At 41.7% G+C, this 23,638-nt stretch overlaps 4 protein-coding genes across 5 annotated transcripts; 3 read left to right on the top strand and 1 right to left on the bottom strand.

Annotated features, from left to right (window-relative positions):
* The first annotated feature begins 169 nt into the window (after positions 1-169).
* Positions 170-7,867, top strand: ei24 (EI24 autophagy associated transmembrane protein). The gene is made up of 11 exons (XM_041052303.1): positions 170-287; positions 1,397-1,533; positions 2,963-3,108; positions 3,791-3,851; positions 4,399-4,465; positions 4,550-4,674; positions 5,244-5,363; positions 5,735-5,846; positions 5,941-6,052; positions 6,272-6,346; positions 6,427-7,867. The coding sequence occupies exons 2-11, from the start codon at positions 1,492-1,494 to the stop codon at positions 6,587-6,589; spliced, it is 1,023 nt and encodes a 340-aa protein (XP_040908237.1). The 5' UTR covers positions 170-287; positions 1,397-1,491; the 3' UTR covers positions 6,590-7,867.
* Positions 7,868-8,311: 444 nt separating this feature from the next.
* stt3a (STT3 oligosaccharyltransferase complex catalytic subunit A) lies at positions 8,312-15,240 on the top strand. Of its 2 annotated transcripts, none has more exons than XM_041052194.1 (18): positions 8,312-8,358; positions 9,148-9,268; positions 9,370-9,430; positions 9,526-9,647; positions 9,865-10,010; positions 10,161-10,251; positions 10,340-10,446; positions 10,531-10,695; positions 10,886-11,066; positions 11,228-11,383; positions 11,527-11,618; positions 11,776-11,931; positions 12,916-13,104; positions 13,226-13,342; positions 13,420-13,522; positions 13,739-13,927; positions 14,223-14,338; positions 14,857-15,240. In XM_041052194.1, exons 2-18 carry the CDS (start codon positions 9,181-9,183, stop codon positions 14,893-14,895), a joined length of 2,118 nt encoding a protein of 705 aa, XP_040908128.1. In that variant the 5' UTR covers positions 8,312-8,358; positions 9,148-9,180; the 3' UTR covers positions 14,896-15,240. The 2 variants fall into 2 exon arrangements, with proteins under 2 accessions (XP_040908128.1, XP_040908129.1); XM_041052195.1 differs by lacking the exon at positions 8,312-8,358 and adding an exon at positions 8,372-8,527.
* Positions 15,241-15,495: 255 nt separating this feature from the next.
* On the bottom strand, positions 15,496-18,743 carry si:ch211-266i6.3 (cytoskeleton-associated protein 2). The gene is made up of 7 exons (XM_041050808.1): positions 18,647-18,743; positions 18,091-18,176; positions 17,158-17,981; positions 16,732-17,068; positions 16,581-16,641; positions 16,190-16,478; positions 15,496-16,059 (listed from the first exon to the last, which is right to left on the bottom strand). The coding sequence occupies exons 2-7, from the start codon at positions 18,133-18,135 to the stop codon at positions 15,795-15,797; spliced, it is 1,821 nt and encodes a 606-aa protein (XP_040906742.1). The 5' UTR covers positions 18,136-18,176; positions 18,647-18,743; the 3' UTR covers positions 15,496-15,794.
* Positions 18,744-19,686: 943 nt separating this feature from the next.
* On the top strand, positions 19,687-23,595 carry thap12a (THAP domain containing 12a). The gene is made up of 5 exons (XM_041050754.1): positions 19,687-19,843; positions 20,548-20,665; positions 21,002-21,100; positions 21,210-21,246; positions 21,369-23,595. The coding sequence occupies exons 1-5, from the start codon at positions 19,758-19,760 to the stop codon at positions 23,183-23,185; spliced, it is 2,157 nt and encodes a 718-aa protein (XP_040906688.1). The 5' UTR covers positions 19,687-19,757; the 3' UTR covers positions 23,186-23,595.
* The last annotated feature ends 43 nt before the right edge of the window (positions 23,596-23,638 follow it).

The raw sequence follows: 23,638 nt of genomic DNA on the forward strand, positions 1-23,638 counted from the left end.
GATAGTAATAATACCATTTATTAAGACATAAACTTCATCATTTAAACTTTTTAATCGCAAAATGTTTATATTCAAAAATAGTGTCTGTAGATAAATAGTGTCGCCTCTCATCCTCCACCCAGGAGAGGACTACACTTCCCATGTTCCTTAGAAATCGGAGCTTGCGCAATATGTTTTCCACGGCCCTGTCTGCTGGTAGTGTCTGTTCAGTGTTGTTGTTGTGACATTAAGGGGGGCTAAAAGAAAGAATTAACGAAGTTAATACAACCCTGAGCCTGTCGCATGAGGTAAGGAAGACACCGTGATTAGCTGTGCGCTCTGTCTCTGACTCCACTCGCTGGTTTCGGTGTTGTCTTGACGGAAAACACAACAGTTACATTAGTTGTTGAGCGTTAACAGTTAGCTAGCAGCACAGGCAGACAAGCTAGCAGAGCACTAAACAAACCAACGAAAGCCAAAGATTATGAAACCCGAGGCATCAGTCTGACTAGAAACACCCTGAGGGTCTTCACATATCAAATGGTTAAGACTTTTTGGCTGGCTGCAGAGATCCAGCTAACACTGTTCGCTGTCACCTATGTGAGCTAACCCACTGAGTCAGCCTGCTAACGTTAACTTAGACAAACAGTAATACCAAGCAGCTGAAAAAGCGTTTTACTTTCATCGTGCCATGAAACGTCTATAATTGACCCGAAACCAAGAGAGGTGAGGCTGCTGTTGTACAGCGTTACCATGCTAACAAATTCATGGCTTTACTGTAAACAAACAGGACAATAGCAGCGTTCACTGGGCAGACTGTAGCTCTGTTTCCCTGTTTTCAGTTAGCTAATAACATCAGATCCTGTTAGAGTTCATTCTGTTTATGAATAGACAACTCGTTTGTGTCCAAAGGAGAGATTATTAGATTATTATGAAAACATGAAAAAAAAAATAGGGAGAAATGACAAATCACGCATTGGCATTACTTTTTAAACCAAATGTGGTGGGTAGATGTGGTATTTTTAGAAACACAGATATGAATCAGTGCAAAATGGCTGCTAAATGATGAAAATACATAGAAAGAAATGATGTACATGAAAAATTTAGAGACCTAAATAAGTCATTAAATAAAGGGCTGATCTTCTAAACAAGTTAAAGCTGCAGTTATTTTGTATAACTATGTTCAGTTCCACTGATGGATAAAGCTGACATGGGTGTGAAAGTCAAGTGAATTACATTTTACTGCAAACAAATTCACTACTGAATGTGCTTTTAGCAACTGTGTGTCTCATCATACCAGAGTGAATCTCTGGCTGTTTAGATTCTTCATTGTAAGAGCAGTATAAATAGAGAGAAAAATGTCCACTCATTAACTCTTTTGCTCACTTTCTTCTTCTGTGGTTTTGGGTGGTTGCAGGTTACTGGGTGAGCCCCTCCCTGCCATGAGAGCTGACCACCAGGTCACCAGCCCCCCCTCCTTCTGCAGTTGATGGATCTGCAGCTGGTCCAGAGATGACAGACAGCGTCAGGGCCTTCCTCCGCAATGTTGCGACGGTCAGCACACACACACACACACACACACTGGCATACAGTACTAACACACAAGCTGTGCCATATGGCACAAGGGTGAAGTTTGCAGACAGTGAAACTAATCCATGCTGTCATACTAATGGACTGATTCAGCTTCATTTTGAAATATCAAAGAAATACACTCACTGGCCACTTTATTAAGTACACTTTAATACACTTTATTAAGTATAATTGCTGTTTTATTTTGCCACGTATGTAAACAGGGTGGAAAGCTGTTTTATGAGATTGTACAGGTGTACCTAATAAAGTGGGTGTAGTGTAGCATATTTGTTGTTCATGCATGATTGTTGTTCAGTTAAGCAGACTAAGGACCGTAATCTTGACACACTGCCATGTCATACAGTCAAGAAAACAGGTGGCAGATATCCAGAACTAGACATACGCCCCACTTGCGTGTTATTTATCCCTCTTATCCAGTATCCCTGAAGTCAATGTTAGGTTAATAGAGCCTATAGTATATTTGTTGTAGTGTCCACAGAACTCAGTTGAATTCACATTGAGCATCCCATTTTCTTACTGATGAACAGTACTGTGCAAAGGTTTAAGTCTCTAAAATTCAAGTGAGGATGCTTTAAAAAATAGTGGAAAATAGTAGTTTTTTCAGTTAACTTAGTTAAATCAGTTAACTTAAAATTATCTAGTTAATGTTGATGTACAGAAGGTAACTGCAATCAGACCAGTCTTCTGGAAATGTTTGTGTAGTTTTCCTAGGACAAATGAGGATGGTTGAACTTCATTTTCTGTTTATCACCTTGTACCTTATCACAGTGTACCCTCAGCTTGAACGTGAGCTGGCTGTACTCCAGACAAGTCCGAAGATAATATTTGTCTTTGGAGTAATTCCAGATAGCTCTTTTCTGACCCCGTTAATTGTGTCTCTCTGCTGCCTCCATACAGCAGAATAGACTTTGTGGAGCGTTTCACTAAACAGTCTGTAATAGCTATTGATTACAATTGGGGCAAAAGTCACCTTCATTAAAAACTGGGCTTCAGCATAATATCCTGCCATCATCCAGCCTCCATTATCTCTCTCTCATATGATGGAGGCATTTCTCTTAATGTGACAGGGAAGGATGTAATTATATCATAGAAGGTTGGACAGAGGGAATAAGGGAGCATTATACTAAATAGTAAATAGTAATTCAAATTTTTTATAGAGAATATGTCACAGGACGTCTGTGCACTGCTTCGACTTGAGCAATCATGATTTAATATAAATATAAAAACTTATGAACGTATGATACTTATGAACCTGAAGCATTATCTCTGCAAAGCTCTGAAATTCTTGTGCTCAACAAACACTAGCTGAGACGTTTCAGGGCTCCATTACAGAGGTCATTTCAGCAAGTTAGAAACCTCATGTGTGCTTTCTCTGTTTCTCTGGGCTGTCTAGGGGATCAAGGACTCCATATTGGGGATTGGAACAATCTCCAAGCTGGATGCCCGCATCCAGCAGAAAAGGGAAGAGCAGCGGAGGAGAAGGGCCAGCGGGGCCCTGGCACAGAGAAGGGCACAGAGTGAGGAGCGCAAACCAGACAAGTAGGCCTGAAAAGTGTTACTGTTATCTGACTCTGGCTATTTCAGAAAATTCCCACAGATCATTTTTATTTCTTTGCATACATCATTGTGATTTATGGGATTGGGCTGCTTCCACTACTCCTCCGATTGACAGTAGTTTGTACTCAATGAGCATAGCTTTGCAGATTTTTTCATAAAGACTTTCAGAATTATAAGAGATTATGTTTCTCACAGGTAGAACTTCCTGAGTACTATTCCCCACAAACTCTATCAATCATGGCGAAATCAAACTGAAGACAAGTGATGTTTTGGGTTCGGTCCTACCGATCCTTTCAAAAGAGCAGGAATTTACACAGTTTGAAAGGAAGTGCTAAGCTCAGGTCAACAAAATCCTCTGAGCATCTGTGGCTCTTCTGTCTTGTAAACAAGATGTGGTTGGACATTTGTTTAAATTATAAGGTGATGAAAATAGCTACATACATGTATAAATTACAGTATGTTGTTGGAGTACTCATCAGTCTACAGGGTGTACACCCCTCATTTGAAAAGACCTAAATCCTAATTGATTCTGATCCACACTTCCAAATACCTTTAGCCTGGGACAGATATGTATAATTAATATTTAAAGTAAAGTTTAAGTGAAACCACACTGTGTCTTTAATAACCTGCAGTGATGTTTATTATTATTTATGTTCTCTTTCAGTGAACCCAAAGTAGCCAGCAGGATTTTTCAGTGCTGTGCCTGGAATGGAGGAGTGTTCTGGGTAAGATAATGGACCTGCTGGTACAGCACAGCCTTGTCTCTCACAGACAGGCTGCAGGTTCTGACTTTGACAGTTTGGATATTTTTTCTTTTTTTAGCCACGTGATCTCCTAGACTTTTCTCTTTTAGCTTCTGTACAATTTTGGGATTAAGTCCTTCTTATAAATGTCAGTTGAAGTAATTGTTGCTCCCATGGTGTGTGGGCCTTAATAGCCCCTGTCCCTAATCCTTTGGGTGCTGTCTGCTGGTCCAAAAAAATCTTAATGTCTTGAATGTGATTATATAAATGCAAAAGCTTCCAAGCTCTTAGAGTTCTTTTTATTCCATTTTATTTTCCTGCGTGTCAAATTGATGTAACGGTCAAGTATCAGTGAAACTGAACAGATTCTGAAATGCCTGCTGTGTGAGGAACAGTGTTCACTTCATTTAGTCATCCCACTTCAGCTTGTTTTTTCACACTTGTAAATATTGCTGTATATTATACTACACAACACAGCTTCAAGTATTATGAGTTGAAGAGTAAATATATTGTTTCATCTCCTCTACAGCTCAGTCTGTTTCTCTTCTACCGGGTGTTTATCCCATTGCTGCAGACTCTCACAGCAAAAGTCATCGGTATGTATGGCTGCTAGTGAATCTGGAGCAGGTTCTCTGTGTTGTGGTAGGAAGCAGTCAGCCAACCAGCTGTTTTTGCTGCAGGTGACCCCTCCCTCCATGGCAGTGTGTGGTCCTGGTTAGAGTTCATCCTGACCTCCGTCTTCAGCGCTCTCTGGGTTCTCCCCCTGTTCGTCCTCAGCAAGATAGTCAATGCCATCTGGTTCCAGGTTAGACCCTGCTTTGCTGTGCTGTAATGATATGATGCCACAAAAGGCAGGCATTATAAAATCTACACATAGATCCCACTGCATAGACTAATATATCCACAGAGTCCTTTTCAGGGGTCTTCAATGACTTTTGTTACATGCTGTTATGCAAACAGCTATTTCTACAGCTGCATAATATACATTTTATTGTCAGTGCAACATGAGTGTTTATAATACATTTACAGTTACAACTGACTTCAGGCTGAGATTCACTAAGCTGGTGCTGCTTCTCATACTTTACAATGAAGTCCGTTCTTTCAGAGCAATGTTTCAGACTGAATAAGCACAAAAATGGGCAAAATACACAGAAGTTATAGACAGATTGTAGATAAAGTTTTACTGAGTTGAACTAAAGTCAGACAGTTTGTGGATTCCTATGACTTCAGCTGCTTCATAGTAAAAGCCTTGCTGTTATGTAGCTCTTTTATGTTAGAGGATCAGTATATAATAGTACATATTAAAATATTGAAGTGCTTTGTGTGCTTTCAGGTTTTCAGGTATGAATGTTAGCGTGTGATTCTCTGTTGCAGGATATTGCCGACCTAGCATTTGAAGTGTCTGGCTGTAAAGCTCAGCCGTTCCCCAGCGTCAGTAAGATCATCGCAGACATGCTCTTTAACCTCCTCCTCCAGGCACTCTTCCTCATTCAGGTACATTTTTAGCACAGACATGATACACGATCACACGGTGCTGTGTGACATGCGCAGACAGGGACACGGATACCTTGTGTCCTTGTCTGTGTGTGGTCATTCAGAGTGGCTGCTCTCAGCAGCATCATCAGAAAATGTTCAAAATATAAAAAAGCTGAATGCTGTCACACTTGGTGAGGTTTATTTCAGGAACCGGTGACGAGGGCTGTTGTTACTTGTTTCGAAAACTTTTAGCACCCCAACTGCATTCATTTCTACACAAATTAGACAGAATCTCCAAACTAAAGCAACTGAGATGAAAATGCATAGACTTCTGTCTTGGTCCAGTCTTGGTGAATATAATTATGTTGTGTATATCCACGGTCCTCTAGGGTATGATCGTTAGCCTCTTCCCCATCGATGCCATTGGACAGATGGTTAGCCTCCTCCACATGTCTCTGCTCTACTCCCTGTACTGCTTTGAGTATCGCTGGTTCAACCATGGTGAGATGCCAACATTATGCCTCACATCCAAAATAAATCATCTGCAATGAAAGGAGAGCTCAAACAAAAATATGGCTGTTTATGTTTGTTGAAGGCATCGAGATGCACCAACGACTGTCCAATATTGAGAGGAACTGGCCTTATTACTTTGGCTTTGGTTTACCAATGGCTCTGCTGACCGCCCTGCCCTCCTCATACATCATCAGGTAAAACTGCTCGATTCATCACGAAATAAACAGTCATTTTTCTACCTTAATGCAATTTTATATCATAAATTAAAAGGTGTGGAGCTGTAACAATTAGTTGATTAATCAACCAACAGAAAATTAATCATCTATTTAGTTGTTTCAATATTTTGTTTGTTTGTTTTGAACCTTATGTTCTCTGTGGGTGAATAATCTTTAATATATGTCTTATCTTCCTAGTGGCTGCTTGTTCTCCATCCTCTTCCCTCTATTCATCATCAGTGCTAATGAGGCTAAGACGCCAACTAAGCTGTAGTAAGTGTAAAAATGTATTTTATTTTTTTAATGGTTTGCTTTCGATGCATGATTCACTGATCACATTTCCACCGTTTCAGCCACTTCCAGCTGCGTCTCTTCTCCCTGGTTGTGCTGATCAGCAACAAGCTTTTCCACAAGACAGTCCACCTGCAGTCCTCCCTGACGTCGTCCGCCTCCTCAGAGAGGCTGTCCTCCCCTCACACCTCCCCGACCCGCCAGAGACCTGGGCCCACCCAGTGATGGATCCACTTGAAGGAGAGGAGATGGCGACGGATGAGCGGCTTCACTCAGTGTGAAAAAATGATTCTTCCAGAAGGATTTCCCTTAATGAAGATGACATGTGGTTTAGGACAAAGGGTTTAAATGTTTTTATCTAATCCCAGGCCCTTTGGTTGTTCATTTGCAGCACCCCACCAGACACGTTTTTAGTGTGACACAAAAATCGACTGCCCTGTGCCTCACACTCAAAACACATTATATACTCAGCTCTTGACTTGTTTTCTTTTGTGAATTTTCTTTCATTGTTTTTTGTATAATGTGCCATTTGAGTGAATCTCCTTTAATAAATTACAGCACAAGAAATCATGTAGTTTTAATATGTTTAAGCAAACTTATGACTTTTTTTTTTTTTACTTTAAAGGGGCTTGTTTGCATTGAAAAAAACAAAGCACAGTCTTGTTTTACACGTTTTCGTGATGTTGCAAGTCACATTCCTTCGTCACAGATTGAATGCTTTCTTGCACATGGATCTGTGTTTCTCTGTCTAATTATGGTGTCCAAGCTGTTCCAGGAATGACCTTGTACGGTTACAAAGGGAGGATATTTTCATTCTGTTACAGCTTTGTTTTTCAAAGAATTTACAAATCAGTCCAGGAGCTGCTGTAACAAGGATTGCTGATCTTAATAGTGGAAACCAAATAACAAAGTCACTCTTGTTGTGTGTTGACTAAAGGTTTTCTTGGTGTCTCATCCCAAATTCAGATGTCACTCCACTGTCTGAGACGTACGTGTTGCAAATTACAAGGTGACACCAGCAGAGGAAAAGCTGCCTCAGTGTTTTCAGTCTGTGTGAGTTTAGTAGGTGATAGGTGAGATGACACTGCCAAACTGTTGCGTCTTTGTTTTATTTCACTTCGACCACTACGATGCTAAGCTCTGTAATAAAGGAAGGAGTTCTGTAGTTTAAGTCTTTATATCAGGTGACCAGGCTTAACCTGCTTTCTCTAGTTTTCCCCCAGAGAGCAAATGAAACTGGTCCCTAAAGATCCTCAGCTGTTTGCTTTTTGTGCTGTACATAGTATTAATTCATCCTGAATGTTCAAGCAGAAGCCCACCACCATGCAGAGACCCAGTCACCAAGTTTTCACTCACTCATCAGAGGGGAGGGACCCTGATTTGAAAAGTGTGCAGTTACTGTAAGGAGAGCATAGTGTCTGTGCAGACTGATATTTGTGAGTGAGGTTTTGTAAAAGTAATACGTCTAATTTCAATAAAATTGGTCCGTATTCAACATTTTGATCACTGTGTGCAGGGATTTGCTGCTACTTACCGTACTTAACACTGTTACACATATGTAGTGATATGGTGGGTGTGCAATCCACATTATAATGTACGTGCATGAAGAGTCTATGTCATTGTGAGAAATTAATATACATGTTGATATACACATTACTTCTCTTTTTGCAAGTTAACAACTACATACTGATGAAGTATTAGCTACATTGTCATGTAGCTAGTAACTGGACACCGGTGACATTTTCTTGTCGTAGGAGCTGTGAACCAGTAGGGGGCGACACCTTTCCTTTGCCCACTAAGGACACGTCACTACACCACAGCGACAAGGTAGGGAACCGAATTTGATGGACGGCCAAAGAGCCAATCAGATTTATGTGGATTTTAGCTTGACTGAAGCTCAACCAATAAACGCGCAATATTAGCACAGCAGGGGCGGGATTAGCTCACGGCGAAGGTAGTGTGTGAAAAGTGTATGAGTAACAGGAGCGGAGCGGGTGAGTCTCACTGAGCATTAAATAGCAAACCTGTGTACTTATTTAGCAGCAGCCCTTTTTTATTTTAGGCTGCTGACCTCCTGCAATACATGAAGGTGACACCGGTATTTACAGAATAAGTCAGAGAAGAGACGTGGGGCAAGAGTGTTCATCAAACAGCAGCTAGCAGGTTAGCCTCGCTAGCTACTCACACACTTCTCTAGCTGGATGGAAGCAGCATCAGTACTAGCCGGCCTGATGCTGACTGTCTAACCTGTAACAGTGCGTGTGCTCATTGTAAATGCATACATAATGTGTGTTAATAGCTTGTTAACAATTACTAGCTGCTGCTGATTTCTTGCTCTGAGATGTTGGAAAGGCTGGGAAGCTGTCAGTGCTGTAAGGCGCGCTCTGATGGTGCTGCCTTTAAAGTTAGCTTTAATTTGAGCTCTGCTGAGCTTAATGGTTTATGTTTTCACTTTGCAAAAATACTTCTTAATGTAAAATTCGAAGAAAACGGACACATGTCCCTGCAGAAGTTTTCCAGAGTCGGCGCTTCCTGGTTCCTGACGCCACATCTTAGTGCGTGGCCTTATCTGGTTGGGCTGGATATGGTGGTTGACTCCTAGGAGCTGCAAGACTTTGATTTCTCTTCTGAAGATTTGGCTTTCATTTTCTCAATTAGCATTTTTTTTTTTTTTTTTTCTTGCTTAAAATGAAGCATTTCCGAGTCAGTGCTGGACTGCAGATTCTGCTGCGCTTTTCTCCACAGTTGTCTCAGTGTTACAGTGTTTGTCTTCCTCCCAACAGGTAGTACGGTGAGCTGTCCCTAACCTCGCCAAAATGACCAAGCTGGGCTTCCTGCGTTTGTCCTATGAGAAACAGGACACGCTGCTGAAGCTGCTCATCCTGTCTATGGCTGCTGTTCTCTGTGAGTCTTCTACTTCCTACACACACACACCAGTATTGTCTCTTTTATATTTACAACAAACATAACATCTGGATCAACCATGTGCTGTTTCTTTTCTTCAGCATTCTCCACCAGACTCTTTTCTGTCTTGAGGTTTGAAAGTGTCATCCACGAGTTTGATCCGTAAGTGCTGCCTGTGTCATGGTTATCTCCAAGGATTGTTAGCTGGTGTTCCTCTTTAAAGTAATGTCTCACTTTCATCTTTGTCTCACCTTCAGGTACTTTAACTACCGTACCACCCGCTTCCTGGCAGAAGAAGGATTTTACAAGTTTCACAACTGGTTTGATGACAGGGCATGGTATCCTCTGGGGAGGATCATTGGTGGCACCATCTATCCAGGTAGGAGTTACATGAAATCACCAGAGAACAGTACAAGTTTAAGCCTTAAGCCTTTTTTTCTTGGTTGTTTGACATCAGGTACACGGAAGTTCAAGTGTTGAATGAGGTTCAGAGGAGAGATGTCAGTGAGCCTCATGCAGCGGTTGCTGTACTTGGCAGTAATGCAAAGTTTACTTGAACACATTTCATACTGTTTCCCTCTCTTCTCCTTCACCAGGACTGATGATCACGTCTGCTGTCCTGTACCACATCTTACATTTTTTCCACATCACCATTGACATTCGTAACGTCTGTGTCTTCCTGGCTCCCTTGTTCTCCTCCTTCACCGCCATAGTCACCTACCACTTCACCAAGGAGCTGAAGGTAAAACACATAATAGATACATATAAGATACAGAATAAACTGTACTACATAATGTTATAAATCTGTAATTAAATACAAAGCTAGTTTTCCTTGAAGGGGCACTTCAGCAGCATGAATGTACTTCCACTAAACGCTCTTTTGTCTCTGTAGGATGCAGGTGCTGGGCTCCTGGCTGCTGCCATGATTGCAGTGGTGCCTGGTTATATCTCTCGTTCTGTTGCTGGCTCCTATGATAATGAAGGTATATGCGTGATGCGCATAACAATGTTGTTTAAGGAAAATATCTCACAAGGATTGTTAATCTAATTCCTCTGTGCTGTCCTAATTAGGTATTGCCATCTTCTGCATGCTGCTGACCTATTACATGTGGATCAAGGCTGTCAAAACAGGGTCAGTGTACTGGTCATCCATGTGTGCACTGGCCTACTTCTACATGGTGAGGAGATCTAAATATGTACATGTTTAACAGAATTCATTCAGAGTTTGCAAGGGTCATAATGAAGTGTTTATGTGTTTGTAGGTTTCCTCCTGGGGTGGCTATGTGTTCCTGATCAACCTTATCCCCCTCCACGTCCTGGTGCTGATGCTCACAGGCCGATTCTCTCACCGCATATACGTAGCTTACTGCACAGTCTACTGCCTGGGCACCATCCTCTCCATGCAGATCTCTTTTGTTGGTTTCCAGGTAAGGCCAAAATCTTATGTGACACCAGTTACTCTGGTAGAGACAGACAGTGTCCATAAAATAAAAAAAAATGCCTGAATTGGTAGTAAAAACCTGGGCCAAAAAAGATTTTAAAAAATGTCGGGTAAAGAGGTTTCTCTCTGTTCTGTGACACACACGTCACCTCCCTCTCTCCTCTCTCATACTCCAGCCGGTGCAGTCATCAGAGCACATGGCAGCCTTCGGTATGTTTGGCTTGTGCCAGATTCATGCCTTTGTGGACTACCTGCGCAGCAAACTCAACGCCCAGCAGTTTGAGGTGTTGTTCAAGAGCGTCATCTCCCTGGTGGGCTTCATCCTGCTGTCTGTGGGCACTGTGCTCATGCTGACAGGTAAGAGGAGTGACAAGGAGCACCTGTAGATTAACTGGCATATGGTGACATACTGGGTGGAAAAAACCTCTTTAAAATGTTTGCTTCACCCGCTCCCTACTTTCTAATTTGAACTTCTTTTGCTTTGGACCATAAATGATTTAAACTTATCTTTCCTTCAGGTAAGATCTCTCCATGGACTGGTCGTTTCTACTCGCTGCTGGACCCCTCCTATGCCAAGAACAACATCCCCATTATCGCTTCTGTCTCTGAGCACCAGCCCACCACCTGGTCCTCATACTACTTTGATCTCCAGCTGCTGGTCTTCATGTTCCCAGGCAAGTGTGCATTCAGCATAAACACAAGGGGAGAGAAGCAAGGGGTTTATACTGTATGATCACTCTCAGATACAAATGAATCACACAGCTTCCTTAGTACTTGTTGGCTTTTGATTGACAGTTACCTTTTTCCTTCCTTACAGTTGGTCTTTACTACTGTTTCAACAACCTGTCGGACGCCAGGATCTTCATCATCATGTACGGAGTGACCAGTATGTACTTCTCAGCTGTCATGGTACGTCCTGAACAGAGCTGCACAGACTCCTCAGAGAGCTCTTTATTTATTTTTTTGTGTTAAGCTTTTGTGAATGGAAAACATGTATTTAGGACTGAATTTGCATGAATCTTTATATGTAATGTATTAATGTACCTCTTGTTTGTTGCTCCCTCAGGTGCGTCTAATGTTGGTGTTGGCTCCAGTCATGTGCATCCTGTCAGGCATTGGTGTGTCACAGGTGTTAACCACATACATGAAGAATCTGGATGTGAGCCGGCCAGACAAGAAGAGCAAGAAACAGCAGGACTCCACCTACCCCATCAAGAATGAGGTAGGAGGTCTGAGAGGCTGCTTCAGAGAGCTGTTAGAGGGTGGTGCCATCTACCCTCTGTTTGCATAGTGTACACCACCCACATGTTATATCTTTACGTTGAGACTGTTTTTCTTTTTTAGAGGTTAAATTTAATAATTAACAGTATGAACTCATGGTTTTTGAAAACTAGGTGTCAAAAGCTAAATTAAAAGGTAATAGAGGTTATTTGTGTATCCAGTGGTACAAATTTAGTTTTGAGGTACTTGCACTTGTTTCTATTTTCTGCTACTAAATTCCACTGCATTTCAGAGGGAATTATTGTATGTTTTACTCCAATACATTTGTTTGATATCTAAAGATACTGGTTACTTCTCAAGTTCTTCTCAATGATAAGCTTTAAAAAATTCAATACACTGTTAAACATTAAACCAGTGGCTCTCAACCTTTTTGGCTCGACACCCCCCATGTAAACATTGTGTAGCAGGGGCCCCTTGTCATGTCTCACATGTCTGAACAGCTCCGCCAAAGAGACATTTCCCCTCAAATTTCTGACATGGCTTAATTTAAATAATTTGGCACAGTGATGTAAAATTATCCAACATGTCACAGAAAAAGCAGAAAAGTCCAAACACTGTGAACAGAGTTTTGTAGCAGTGTATTGTTTTTTCTTCTTTTCTCTCCCATTAATCATGTGGCAAGCCCTCAGGCCTTTAGAGGGGCCTGACCCTTAGGTTGGTAACCACAGAACTAAGCTCCCTGCAGCCATTTTTCTGCAGAATGAGGACTTTTACTTTTGATACTTGCAGTGCATTTAATCACCAATAACACTTTTACCGAAGAAGGATTTTAAATGCGTAGACTTTTACTGATAAAACGCAGAACAGTTCTTATTAACTGGATCATGTCTGAGTTGTTCTTAAACCATTTCTTATTTCAGTCAGAATAAAAGCAAACATACAGAAGGTTAAAACCTGATGACGTGCTGTGTTTCATACCTACCAGGTTGCCAGTGGGATGATTCTGGTCATGGCCTTCTTCCTCATCACATACACCTTCCACTCTACCTGGGTGACCAGTGAAGCTTACTCCTCTCCCTCAATTGTCCTGTCGGCCCGTGGAGGTGATGGCAGCCGCATCATCTTCGATGACTTCAGAGAGGCTTACTACTGGCTCCGCCACAACACTCCTGAGGTCAGTCACACCCACAGAAATAAAGAAAAAGTCAGTCATCAAATCAGGATGCTGAATTGTGTTCTTGAGTTATGCACAGTCATAAGTCAGAGTGCTTTCATTCAAATGTTTGTGTTTCCAGGATGCCAAAGTCATGTCATGGTGGGATTATGGCTATCAGATAACTGCCATGGCTAATCGAACCATTCTAGTGGACAACAACACGTGGAACAACACTCACATCTCCAGAGTTGGGCAGGTGAGCTGTGTAACCTTCAGGGTGCTCATGTTTCTGAAGTACTGCTGTGTTGACCGCGGCTGCTGTTTGCTCTTTAGGCCATGGCATCCACGGAAGAGAGGGCGTATGAGATCATGAGGGAGCTGGATGTCAGTTATGTCCTGGTAATCTTTGGAGGACTGACGGGCTACTCCTCAGACGGTACGTGCCAAGTTTCAGTAGATCAGAGTCACTACACTTAAAACTGTATTTAAGTGGAATCACTGTACTAGAAATTATTTGGTTACTGCCATTATTACTTAGTTATAGAATAATTCTGTCACTGAAGGTCATAGAAAAGTGAAGCAAAAATATGGCCTAATGTTTTTGGAAAGCCTTTCAATGAGCACCTGTGTAATCAATCTCTGTTCATCACAGATATCAATAAGTTTCTGTGGATGGTCCGAATTGGAGGAAGCACTGACACAGGCAAACACATCAAGGAGCATGACTACTACACTCCCACCGGAGAGTTCAGAGTGGACCGCGAGGGCTCGCCCGTCCTTCTCAACTGCCTCATGTACAAGATGTGCTACTACCGCTTCGGCCAGGTCTACACAGAGGCCAGTGAGTAACTACAGCCTGGTGGGATCTGTTTGTCACTGTGCATCAGCCAGTTTGTCTTGCAGTCAGAGGCTTATTGAGAATGACCCACATGTAAGCATTTTTGAAAGGACTCTTTAAGTTTAGGCTGATCAGTGCAGCTCCTTTGTTTGCATGATATGCTGTGGCCAACACAACTGTTGGCTACAACAATGGAGCATGACTGTGAGCAGCTGTATCAGCCTCTAAGCTGACTGCCTTCAGCATATATATTCATTTTGTCCTGTAATTCTGATGATCTGATCCATCTTCTCTGCAGAGCGCCCACCTGGTTATGACAGAGTGAGGAACGCTGAGATTGGGAACAAAGACTTCGAACTGGATGTGTTGGAGGAGGCCTACACAACAGAGCACTGGCTGGTTAGGATATACAAGGTAAAAGAGTTAACTGTCCTTCTCTGACATATCAGCCTTTAGGTACTACTAGTTTGGTGTGGTGTGGTTTACTTGTTGAGATCAGCACTTTTTGAAACCATTTCTTCTGGGGACATTTAAGAAACTGCAAAGTTAAGCAGACATGACAAAGTGAAGAAAATTGGCTCAACATAAGTTGATGGTTCCAGGGACTGAAATGTTAGATTTGCTTGTTTCCTTGCTGTGTTACATTACAGTAAAATGAATTACCTTTAGGTTTTGAACAGCTGGTGAGGCAAAACTAAGAGACATCACTTTGGGCCAGAGGAAACTGGGACAGAATTTTTAATTGTTTTTTGGTGTCTTTGAGGCCAGATGAATATTTCATTAAATAATCAAATGACCTGAAGATAATTCAGTAATGAAACTATTGCAGCCCTCAGTGGGATACATTTACAATCAGTCTCATAATGGATTCATTTGTGCCTGAGGGTGAATTTTTCTGTTCTTAAATTTGACAAGTCCATTTGTTTTTCTAGGTGAAAGATCTGGACAACCGGGGTCTCTCAAGAACATAAAACCTTCAGATGACAGTGAAAACAGCCTTTTAGCGCACAGCACTGAACACCTTCCCCTGTGGTCTGCAGATGAGTGGGAAAAGAGTACTTTTTATACTTTTTGTTTGGGGGAAGAAAATTGCATCAGAGATTTTTTTTTGTGGATTTTTTTTTTTTTTTAATTTTGTTATAATGAAATGTCTCATCTGGATCAGAGGAAGGTGGTGTAAAAACATCCAGTCTGATGTCAGGAGTTTGCCATGAAGTGGTCAAAAGAAAGCAGTGTTCATTTATGAGCGCTTTGGATTTTTACAACATGGTCAATTAAAGTGGGATTAAACATGAAAAATGTGTTGTTTTCTTCCCCTCTCACAAAATAAATTGAGATGCCTGAAGTGGTAACTTCTGCATGAAGGAATTTACCTGTATTGTCAGGTATTTGTGTCCTCCTTGGTCCCTGAAGAACTCGGCTGCTGTATGTGACCAAAGCTGAGAGCGTAAGAGGTAGAAATCTTTGATCTTCACCTATTGACATTACCACAGATTGCTTATGTCTGGTATGTAGGCTGTATGATAGAGACTATCAAATTTCAAAGTCTAGTATCAAAGCACAGCTACAGATAAGGCAGTACTCTTTTATTGTAGTGCATTTGGCAATACAAGTCAACTTTACATTAAAATAAAAAGTGTTAGGGGAATGTTTATATAATACATTCAGAACAGAAAATAGTTTGACAAGAATTATAAGTTCTCCCCATAATACAATAATGATTTAAATGATAGCTAAAATACGTTGAGCAGATGCAGCTTAGGAAAACCATCCTGATATCAGTATAAAGTGTCCATTTTACCCCATATAATTCTGAAGGGTGTGTTGTTTTTTTTAAGTTTTCTAAACCAACACAGATAAAGGGAGCTCTTCACAGTCTGGACTCATCTGGCAGATCTTCCAGAAGTGCAGGGTTTTTTCTGTAAATGTAGGCATTGGCATCGTCATCCAGCTTCACCAGCTCAGCCAGTGACGACACACAGGGATCGTGATCGACCAGCATCGTCGGCAGCCGGGAGGATTTGCGTTGGATGCGGCTGGAACGGCGCACTGGTGTCAGAAACTTCAGATCTTTGATGTTACTCTTTCTCCTGGATGTACTTGCACTGGTCTCACCTTCAATTGTCTTCCTGACACTACACACAAGAGACATTTAAAGGGGGGAAATTATTGTATTACAAGTGAAACTAAATTGCTTTTTGGCTGTTAAATTCATAGCAGAATGAAACGACTCATTTAAAGACTTGGGCAAGAGAATGGCCTCACCTTTGCAGGTATGGCGTCGTCTTCACGCTGTATTTTACTACTGAAGCATCCTCCATCTGTGGCGTGGTCTCCACCACATCTTCATCATCATCATCACTTTCTACTTCCTCATCATCATCTGTCTCCACTTTGTGTTCATCACTTTCTTCTGCTTCATTCTTCACCTGCTCAACTTTGGGCTGCTCGCAGGGAGGAATTTCATTCATTGCCTCCTCCTCTTTACATTCACCCTCTTCTTTGCCATCCTCCGTTTCAACTTTATTACACTTATCTGGCACCTGTGAGAGTTCTTATGGAGGCAAAAGTACCATGTTTGTGTGAATAGAAGCAAATCAAGCCAGCAAAACAAACACAGAACAAATCAACAGTGGGCTGGCACAGGTGAACTTACCATCGCTGCATTTGGAGGGCGTCGCCATGGCCTCCAAAGCATCACACAGGTTCACAACAATCTGCCAAAATGAAAACAAAGAACCTGGTTTATCACTCTGGGCGGTAACGTTTTTCATGCAGCTACAACAGCACCAGAAACAGTTCCTTACATCATCCACTGTGTCCTGTGGGTCAATGAGCTGATCTGCATCAGAGTTTTCAAGCAGCTCCAGGGTGGTGTTCATAATCACTGGAGTTTGGTTGTGTGTTGTTAAATCTGCTCCCTGTAGATCTGCACTGTCAGCAACAGCAGAGTCTGGCTTATGTGCTTCCAGACTGGGTTGGGGTTCAGGCCTGGGCTGTGCATCAGCCTCGGGCTCAACATGAGGCTGTGTTTTGAGAACAGCTTCAGGTTTGGAGACTTTGGTTTTTGGGGGTGCTGCTGTTGTCATGGCTGGTCTCTTGAAAGTCTTGCCCTTGGAAGCCAGCCACTCAGCCAGCTTTGCTCTACAGAGAGAAACAAAAACTTTTTGGAACTTTTCTGACGTACAAGGCAAAACATCAGATGTGTTAGTGTGTAGAACAAAAAATGTTACCTTCTTTCCTCAGCAGTCTCCATGGTAAATCTGTACTGGCTGAGAGTGCTTGAGACAGGAGGCTTGTTGACCTTCTTGTCTGTCACTGGAAGCTTTGGCTTTGAGTTCTGAGTCCCACTTCCCTTGGTGGGAGCCACAGTTGTGTTTCTGGAGCTGGTACTGGTTAGTGTTGCTGGGACGGTTCTGGCAGGAGGGCGAGCTGAGTAGAAGCCAGCAGGTGGGCGGTTGATAACAGCAGGCTTGGACACCTGAGCAGGTCTATCGACCACTGACTTAGACCTTGTTGGTGCAGGTTTTTGTGTGCCATGACCAGGCAGGTCAGCAACAGATTTGGACCTGCTTTTTGACACATTTCCAACCCTTTGGCTCTCAGTCTGGGGTGCTGATAGTTTGGGATCTGCCTTGTCCAAGCTCGAACTTGACTTCCAAATGGATCCAATTTTTGACTGGACAATCTTGCCTTTGTACATGCCAGGGGCAGATTTGGATGTCTGCACGGCAGCTGGTGGCTTTGGAGCTTCTGCAGCTATTTTTTTGTGTCTCACAGCCTGTTCTGTGAGGAAGGCCCGGCTATATGTTTGCCGTTGTTTGACATCAGATGCAGCAATTCCTTTCCCACTTTTCTGCACGGGCTTTGCCTTTTGTAGAGCCTCACCAGACGTTGACCTTGTGTCTGCTGGTTTGTTTTTGGCTTTAAGAGGACCATTTTTGGCCAAGGTCTCCTCTTTTTCTTTGCCTTTCAGTTGGAGTGGCACAGCAGACGTTTTATCTCTGTTGATGAAGGACTTGCTTCCATGTACTGGCTGAGCATTCTCCTTGTTTCCCTAACACAATTAAAATAATAAGACCATTATATAGACAGGGAAGACTCTGAGTGTTACTTATAATACAACACAAGACAAAACGATTTCATGTTCACTAACGTTAACTTACTTTCTTATTGGTGTGGTTTCGTCTTGACACTGCGACGTTGTCCATTATGTAGCGTCAAAAAACGGTTAAATCAATGGTGTAGTTTTCTGAAATGCGAAAATAAAAAAATAAAAATCTGCAAGTTCTTATTACGCCTGTAGGCGTTTACAAGAGGCTGCCCCCAAAACTCCCCCACACTGTCAAAACCTTATAACTTGATTTCGCTGCAAGTACTGACAGATTTCATGTTTTCTTTTTATAGAAAACAACATCTACAAGTACAATAACATCTGCTCTGTATCTACTTTCGTGTGGACTGTGTATATAAAGACGTTAGTCACGTTATGTTTATTGAAAAACAAAGAAATACTAACGTTAGCTGGTGTTGCATACAGTTCAGTAATATGGCGCAACGTTAACGTTGTGTTCACCGCCTAACGTCAGCTGACATGTATGTTTAAAAGCAAGTAAGCGTTAATGTTAGTGGTTAATGAACATTAGACGCAATGCAGCTGTAGTTTAGTTGTAGCATTATATTCAAATAAAGTTAACAACAAATATTACATTACTAACTTACCCTGCTGTAGTCGTTCGCAGGTCAATATAAGGAGAACGCCCCTCCACAAAACCACAGCACTCGAGCTAAGGACGTCGCTTGTTTCCCTGTGGGGAAAAACCTAAGATTTGACTTCGCGCTGTTGAGCTCCAATTGGTCACGCTAGTATCGCGAGAGACGAAAATGAACCAATAGAATGTCTCCAAACTAAGAACGGGAATTGAAGAAGAAGAGCTCCATTCTTACATCCCACAAGTTCGCATCTCATCTGTTCAAATGTTTGAACCCAAATAGGATTCCACTAATACCGGTCCCTGCAAACAGCTACGCCCAGTGCACTGCGCCCTTGAGTCGGCCTCTGTAAACAAACACACGGCTATAACCTCCAGCAGGAGGTCATAATCATCAGAGAAATAAGGTCAGCAAAAGCAGTTATTTTCAGGAGCCATTGCATATTTGCATCACGTTGTAATTAATCACGTTGTAATTAATTAAATTAATGATCGCAAACAATTTCTATACAAGCAGAAAAATGCAAATACTAGTGTTTTAATAATAAGAATATGTTTTGGAATATGCCATGGCATGTTTTCAACCTTTGGGCTTTGAAAAGACCGCTGAGGATTATGGGAACGAACTAAGCGCCTAAGCGCGCGCTCCTTTGTTACACGTTGTTAAATACATCAAGCTTCACAAAATTGTTTGAACACGCAAGCCACTTGCCTTCAAAATAAAATCAAAATCACTGTCACAAATTAAAAGCATATGCTACATTATTTATCTCCGGTCTTTAGGAGTTAAAGTATCAAAGACATGAGGATAAATAAACCAAGAGGGATCCTCTGGTGTTCTCTCAGTGACTTTCAATTTGACAACCTAACGTAGTGTAGTCGGCATGGGGTATTGTAAAAGTGCTTATTTATAAGAAAATGAGACACTTGGATAGTTTTGCAAAAAGCAATTGCTTTTTCATGTTAGCCATTCTACAACTTTACAAACTCGTTCATGCATTTTATTTTGAAATTAAAAATCGGAAGTCAGCTTGTTTCAAGTGGCTTGACAGCTAGGTGTTAGCAGTTGGCCGTCCTCAAGGATCTCACAGCAAAACACAGGTGTATGATACAAACTTACAATGCAGAATCACTGTGTTGTGCCGAACTGCACTAGTGGCAAATCCGACCCTCAGCCACTCTTCAGGTTTCCTCATGATCCAGAAAGGTAACTAAATGATAACACCGATGCTAAAGCACATAAGAAGCTTTCTAGCTACCCTGTGGGAACAGTTATTTGTTAGCAGAATGTGAGGCGTGTGTCAAAACAAGGTTAAATTTGATTAAAATTCTCTTTTTGGTTCAAACCTGGTCCTACAACACATCCTTTACTAAAGCTGATAAACGTTCAAATATAGCTCAGTACTTTTCATCGCGCCAACTAAATTCAAAAGTTTGACAGGTTCACGTGCCGTTGCTTCTTTATAAACGTATACACACCTGACACATCATGAAATCTTCTGTTAAAATGCTTTGGCAAAGCCGGTGTAACTAAATACAGCTTGTTGGTTAGCATAAGGATTAGTACTACATCTAATGTGGATGCAGACCAGGTATAGTATATTATTCCTGAACAGGCATGTCTGTAACCACTTAGTTATTCCCAGTATGAACCCTTTTGAAAATTAGTAAACCTTACAGTAAGTAAGAGGATTGCGTTACACTTTTTATACCTTTGAAGTGTTTTCTCATGTACTATTCACCATTACATTCTCAGTCATTGTTACAAGTGACTAAATACTGGACAAATATGCAGCATGCCATTAATAGTTTGTGAGACTGATATAGCACTGAACCATGAATGAACCTCAAATCCAAAATTCCTGTTGACTTTTACACTTGTTCTCATTTTGGTTTGACCACTGCTTTCAGGTCCAAGAAGTGGGTTGAAAAATGCCAGAGGAAAGACCTTGTAGACAAATCACCAGACCAGCTGCACAGATATTACAGAATGTGTGGAAAGCATTTCGAAACATCTTCGATCGACAGTGTAAGTTATTAAGTTGCACATGATTTTGGTCTAAACTGCAGAGGACAGTGTGACCACAGAGATTGTTGTGCTTGTAATGCATTCACCAATCTTTGAATACTTGTAATGCATTCACCAATCTTTGAATACTTGTAATGTGTTCACCAATCTTTGAATACAAAAAGTGAGAAGCCAGCCCTGCGTGTTATTTCATTAGTTATTTTGTAAATACAGTATATATTGTAGTGTTTGGTGAATATTTAATATAGGTACTGAATAGAAGTTAAACATAGTAATATTTCATTAATATTCTTAGTCTTTATTAAATGAATGTTTCTGGCTTGACTTTGTTTCCAGGATGCTCAGAGTACAGTGCTGAAGGATGATGCCGTACCAACTATCTTTGACATGCCAGGCCAGCCTCAGAATGGACAAGTGAAGCGCAGTAAAGAGATGGTGGGTAAAATAAATAGTTCAAAATGGGAAAAATAATTTGTATGATTCGATTTTTGTAGTTTCCATGACATCACATTTTTAATTGTTTCTGATCTCTTTATTTTTGTAGACCAAAGATGATGAAACAGAGAGCAGGGGGCGGAAAAGTAAGTTGAAATATCAGCACACGCTTACAAAGGAGATGAAATGAGTCCCGCATCCACATTTGTCACAAGATAATGTGATTGATTTAGTTTCCATCTTGCAATTGTCTTTGTTTCCCTTTTAGAAATCAAGAAATCTCAAGCAGACATAACTAAGGAAGATGTCCAGACAGTTCCAGAGGAAGAGGAATGCAAAGAGTATTTCAAGTCATTGTTTGAAGTTCTTGTACTGCTGGGAGAGCAAAGCATTCCTCCCACAGGGCCTGGTGACAGGAACCAGGATGGTCTTGGGTCAAGCAACTTTCAGGCATTGTTAGAATATCGCATGAATTGTGGAGATGAAGTCCTAAAGAAGAGGTACGATGTGAATAAGGAGTGCTGCTCCTCAGCTCAGCTCAGTCAGTTGATTGAGGTTTGTGAGAAGTACATCCGCAGTAAGCTGGTGGAGGAAGTTAAACAAAATGGCTTTTTCTCATTACTTACTGATGATTTGGTGAAGATCTCAGGAGAATGGTACCTCCCTGTCTTCGTCCGCTTTGTGGACCAGTCTAACTGCCAGCGGGAGAGGTTTTTTGGATTCTTGAACTTTGAAGGTGATGGAGATGCTCTGGCAGAGAAACTGCTGTCTGAAATGAGTGACGAATGGGGCTTGGATATGGAACAGTGTAGAGGTCAAGCCCACTCCTGCTCTGGGACACATTTTAGTAAAGTAAAAACATTTTCTGCCAAGCTGCTTGAGAAGTATCCAAAGGCAGTGCTTACACTGAGATCTACTCGTGCACTGAACGTGTCACTGGCCAATGGTATGGCTCTGTCGGGGGTTCAGCTTGTCATGTCTACCTTTAAGAAGATTGAGTCATTCTTCGGTCAGTCCCATTTACTGCAGTTGGAGATGGAACATGCTATTTCAATTTTCTACTCAGACAAAGAGGAGAAAGCCAGTGAACTGAAACAGATCTGTCATACTAGCTGGACCAGACGACATGATGCGTTTGAGGTGGCAGTGGAAATCCTGGAGGCCCTACTGCTCTGTGTGGACAGTGTGCATGACAACGAAGACATGAGGTGGAACGATCAAATCACACACAATGCCTTAGAGATTTCAAAAGCACTAGCTGATTTTGAGTTCATCATGGCGTTGGTCGTGCTGAAAAACGCAATGACACTTACTCGAGCATTTGGGAAGAACGTGCAAGGGAACGCACTGGATGCTCATTTTGCTGCAAACAGTTTAAAAGCTGTAATGCACTCCCTGAAGGAAGTGTCTGACAACATTGATGTGTATCATGAGTTCTGGACAGACGAGGCTGTTAATCTAGCTGCTGCGATGGAGATCCCGGTTAAGGTTCCTCGGTCGTTCTTGAGAAGGCATCAGTCAGAATGTGGAACCATTCGGCCAGAGAATTACTACAAGGACCACCTGTCTGTTCCTGTGGTGAACCACATCATCAAAGAAATGAATGAACTCTTCTGTGAGGACCACCTGAAGACTCTGAAGTGTCTGTCACTGGTCCCTGCCGTCACAGAGCAACATAAGTCCACTGAACCTGAAGAGGAGTGCATACAGGTGTTCAAAAATTACATCCCCAATGCAGGAACCCTCTCTGCTGAGCTGCACTGTTGGTGGGTCAAATGGAGCAAAAAAGGCAAAGGTGAAACTTTGCCCTCCAACCTCCATGAAACACTGCACCTGGCTGATGTGAAGTTCTTCCCAAACATGCTTGCAGTCCTGAGGCTGATCGGCATCCTGCCTACCTTGGCTCTGGAGGACAGCTGCAATGTGGCTTATAAGCGCTTCAAGATGTACATGGAGAACACGCCTGACAAATTCAAGTCAAAAAGTCTCGCTCTTTTGAACATGAACTATGATGTTGGGTATGATCTGGATTCAATGGTTGAGGTCTACATGAACACACACCCTGACAGCGGGGAGGTGATGTGAGTCAAGTCAGTTGTGATGTGGTAATGAAACTTCTAAACAGATTATTCACATCTTTGTTAATGAGTGATGTGCAGATTGTGTAATCTTAATTTTGAGATAAAGTTTTGTTTTGTTTTTTTTGTGATAAAAATGTAGAATGCAGAACATCTGGACAGCAAAGTGTCATACCAGACATCATTAATACTCTTAGAAGTGTGTGTGTGTGACCCATGGATCTGCTGACATTTAAGGGGATCAGCCATAAAACCCTCCCTGAACATGTAAATAAACAGATAGGCTCTTTGGTTAACCACCAAATTAACCACCATGTGTTGAGATCTGTTTGTTTTCAGGTGCATGATGAGTTGGAAATAAGGACAACGTAACCTGAGGCTTAAAGTTTCCTCCTGTAAATAAAAGACCTTTCATTTTTAATCGATGCCCTGTGCAGTCTGTATCACTGTCCATCTAGAT

This window comes from Toxotes jaculatrix, chromosome 12, assembly GCF_017976425.1.
Source record: "Toxotes jaculatrix isolate fToxJac2 chromosome 12, fToxJac2.pri, whole genome shotgun sequence".
Lineage (NCBI taxonomy): Eukaryota > Metazoa > Chordata > Actinopteri > Toxotidae > Toxotes > Toxotes jaculatrix.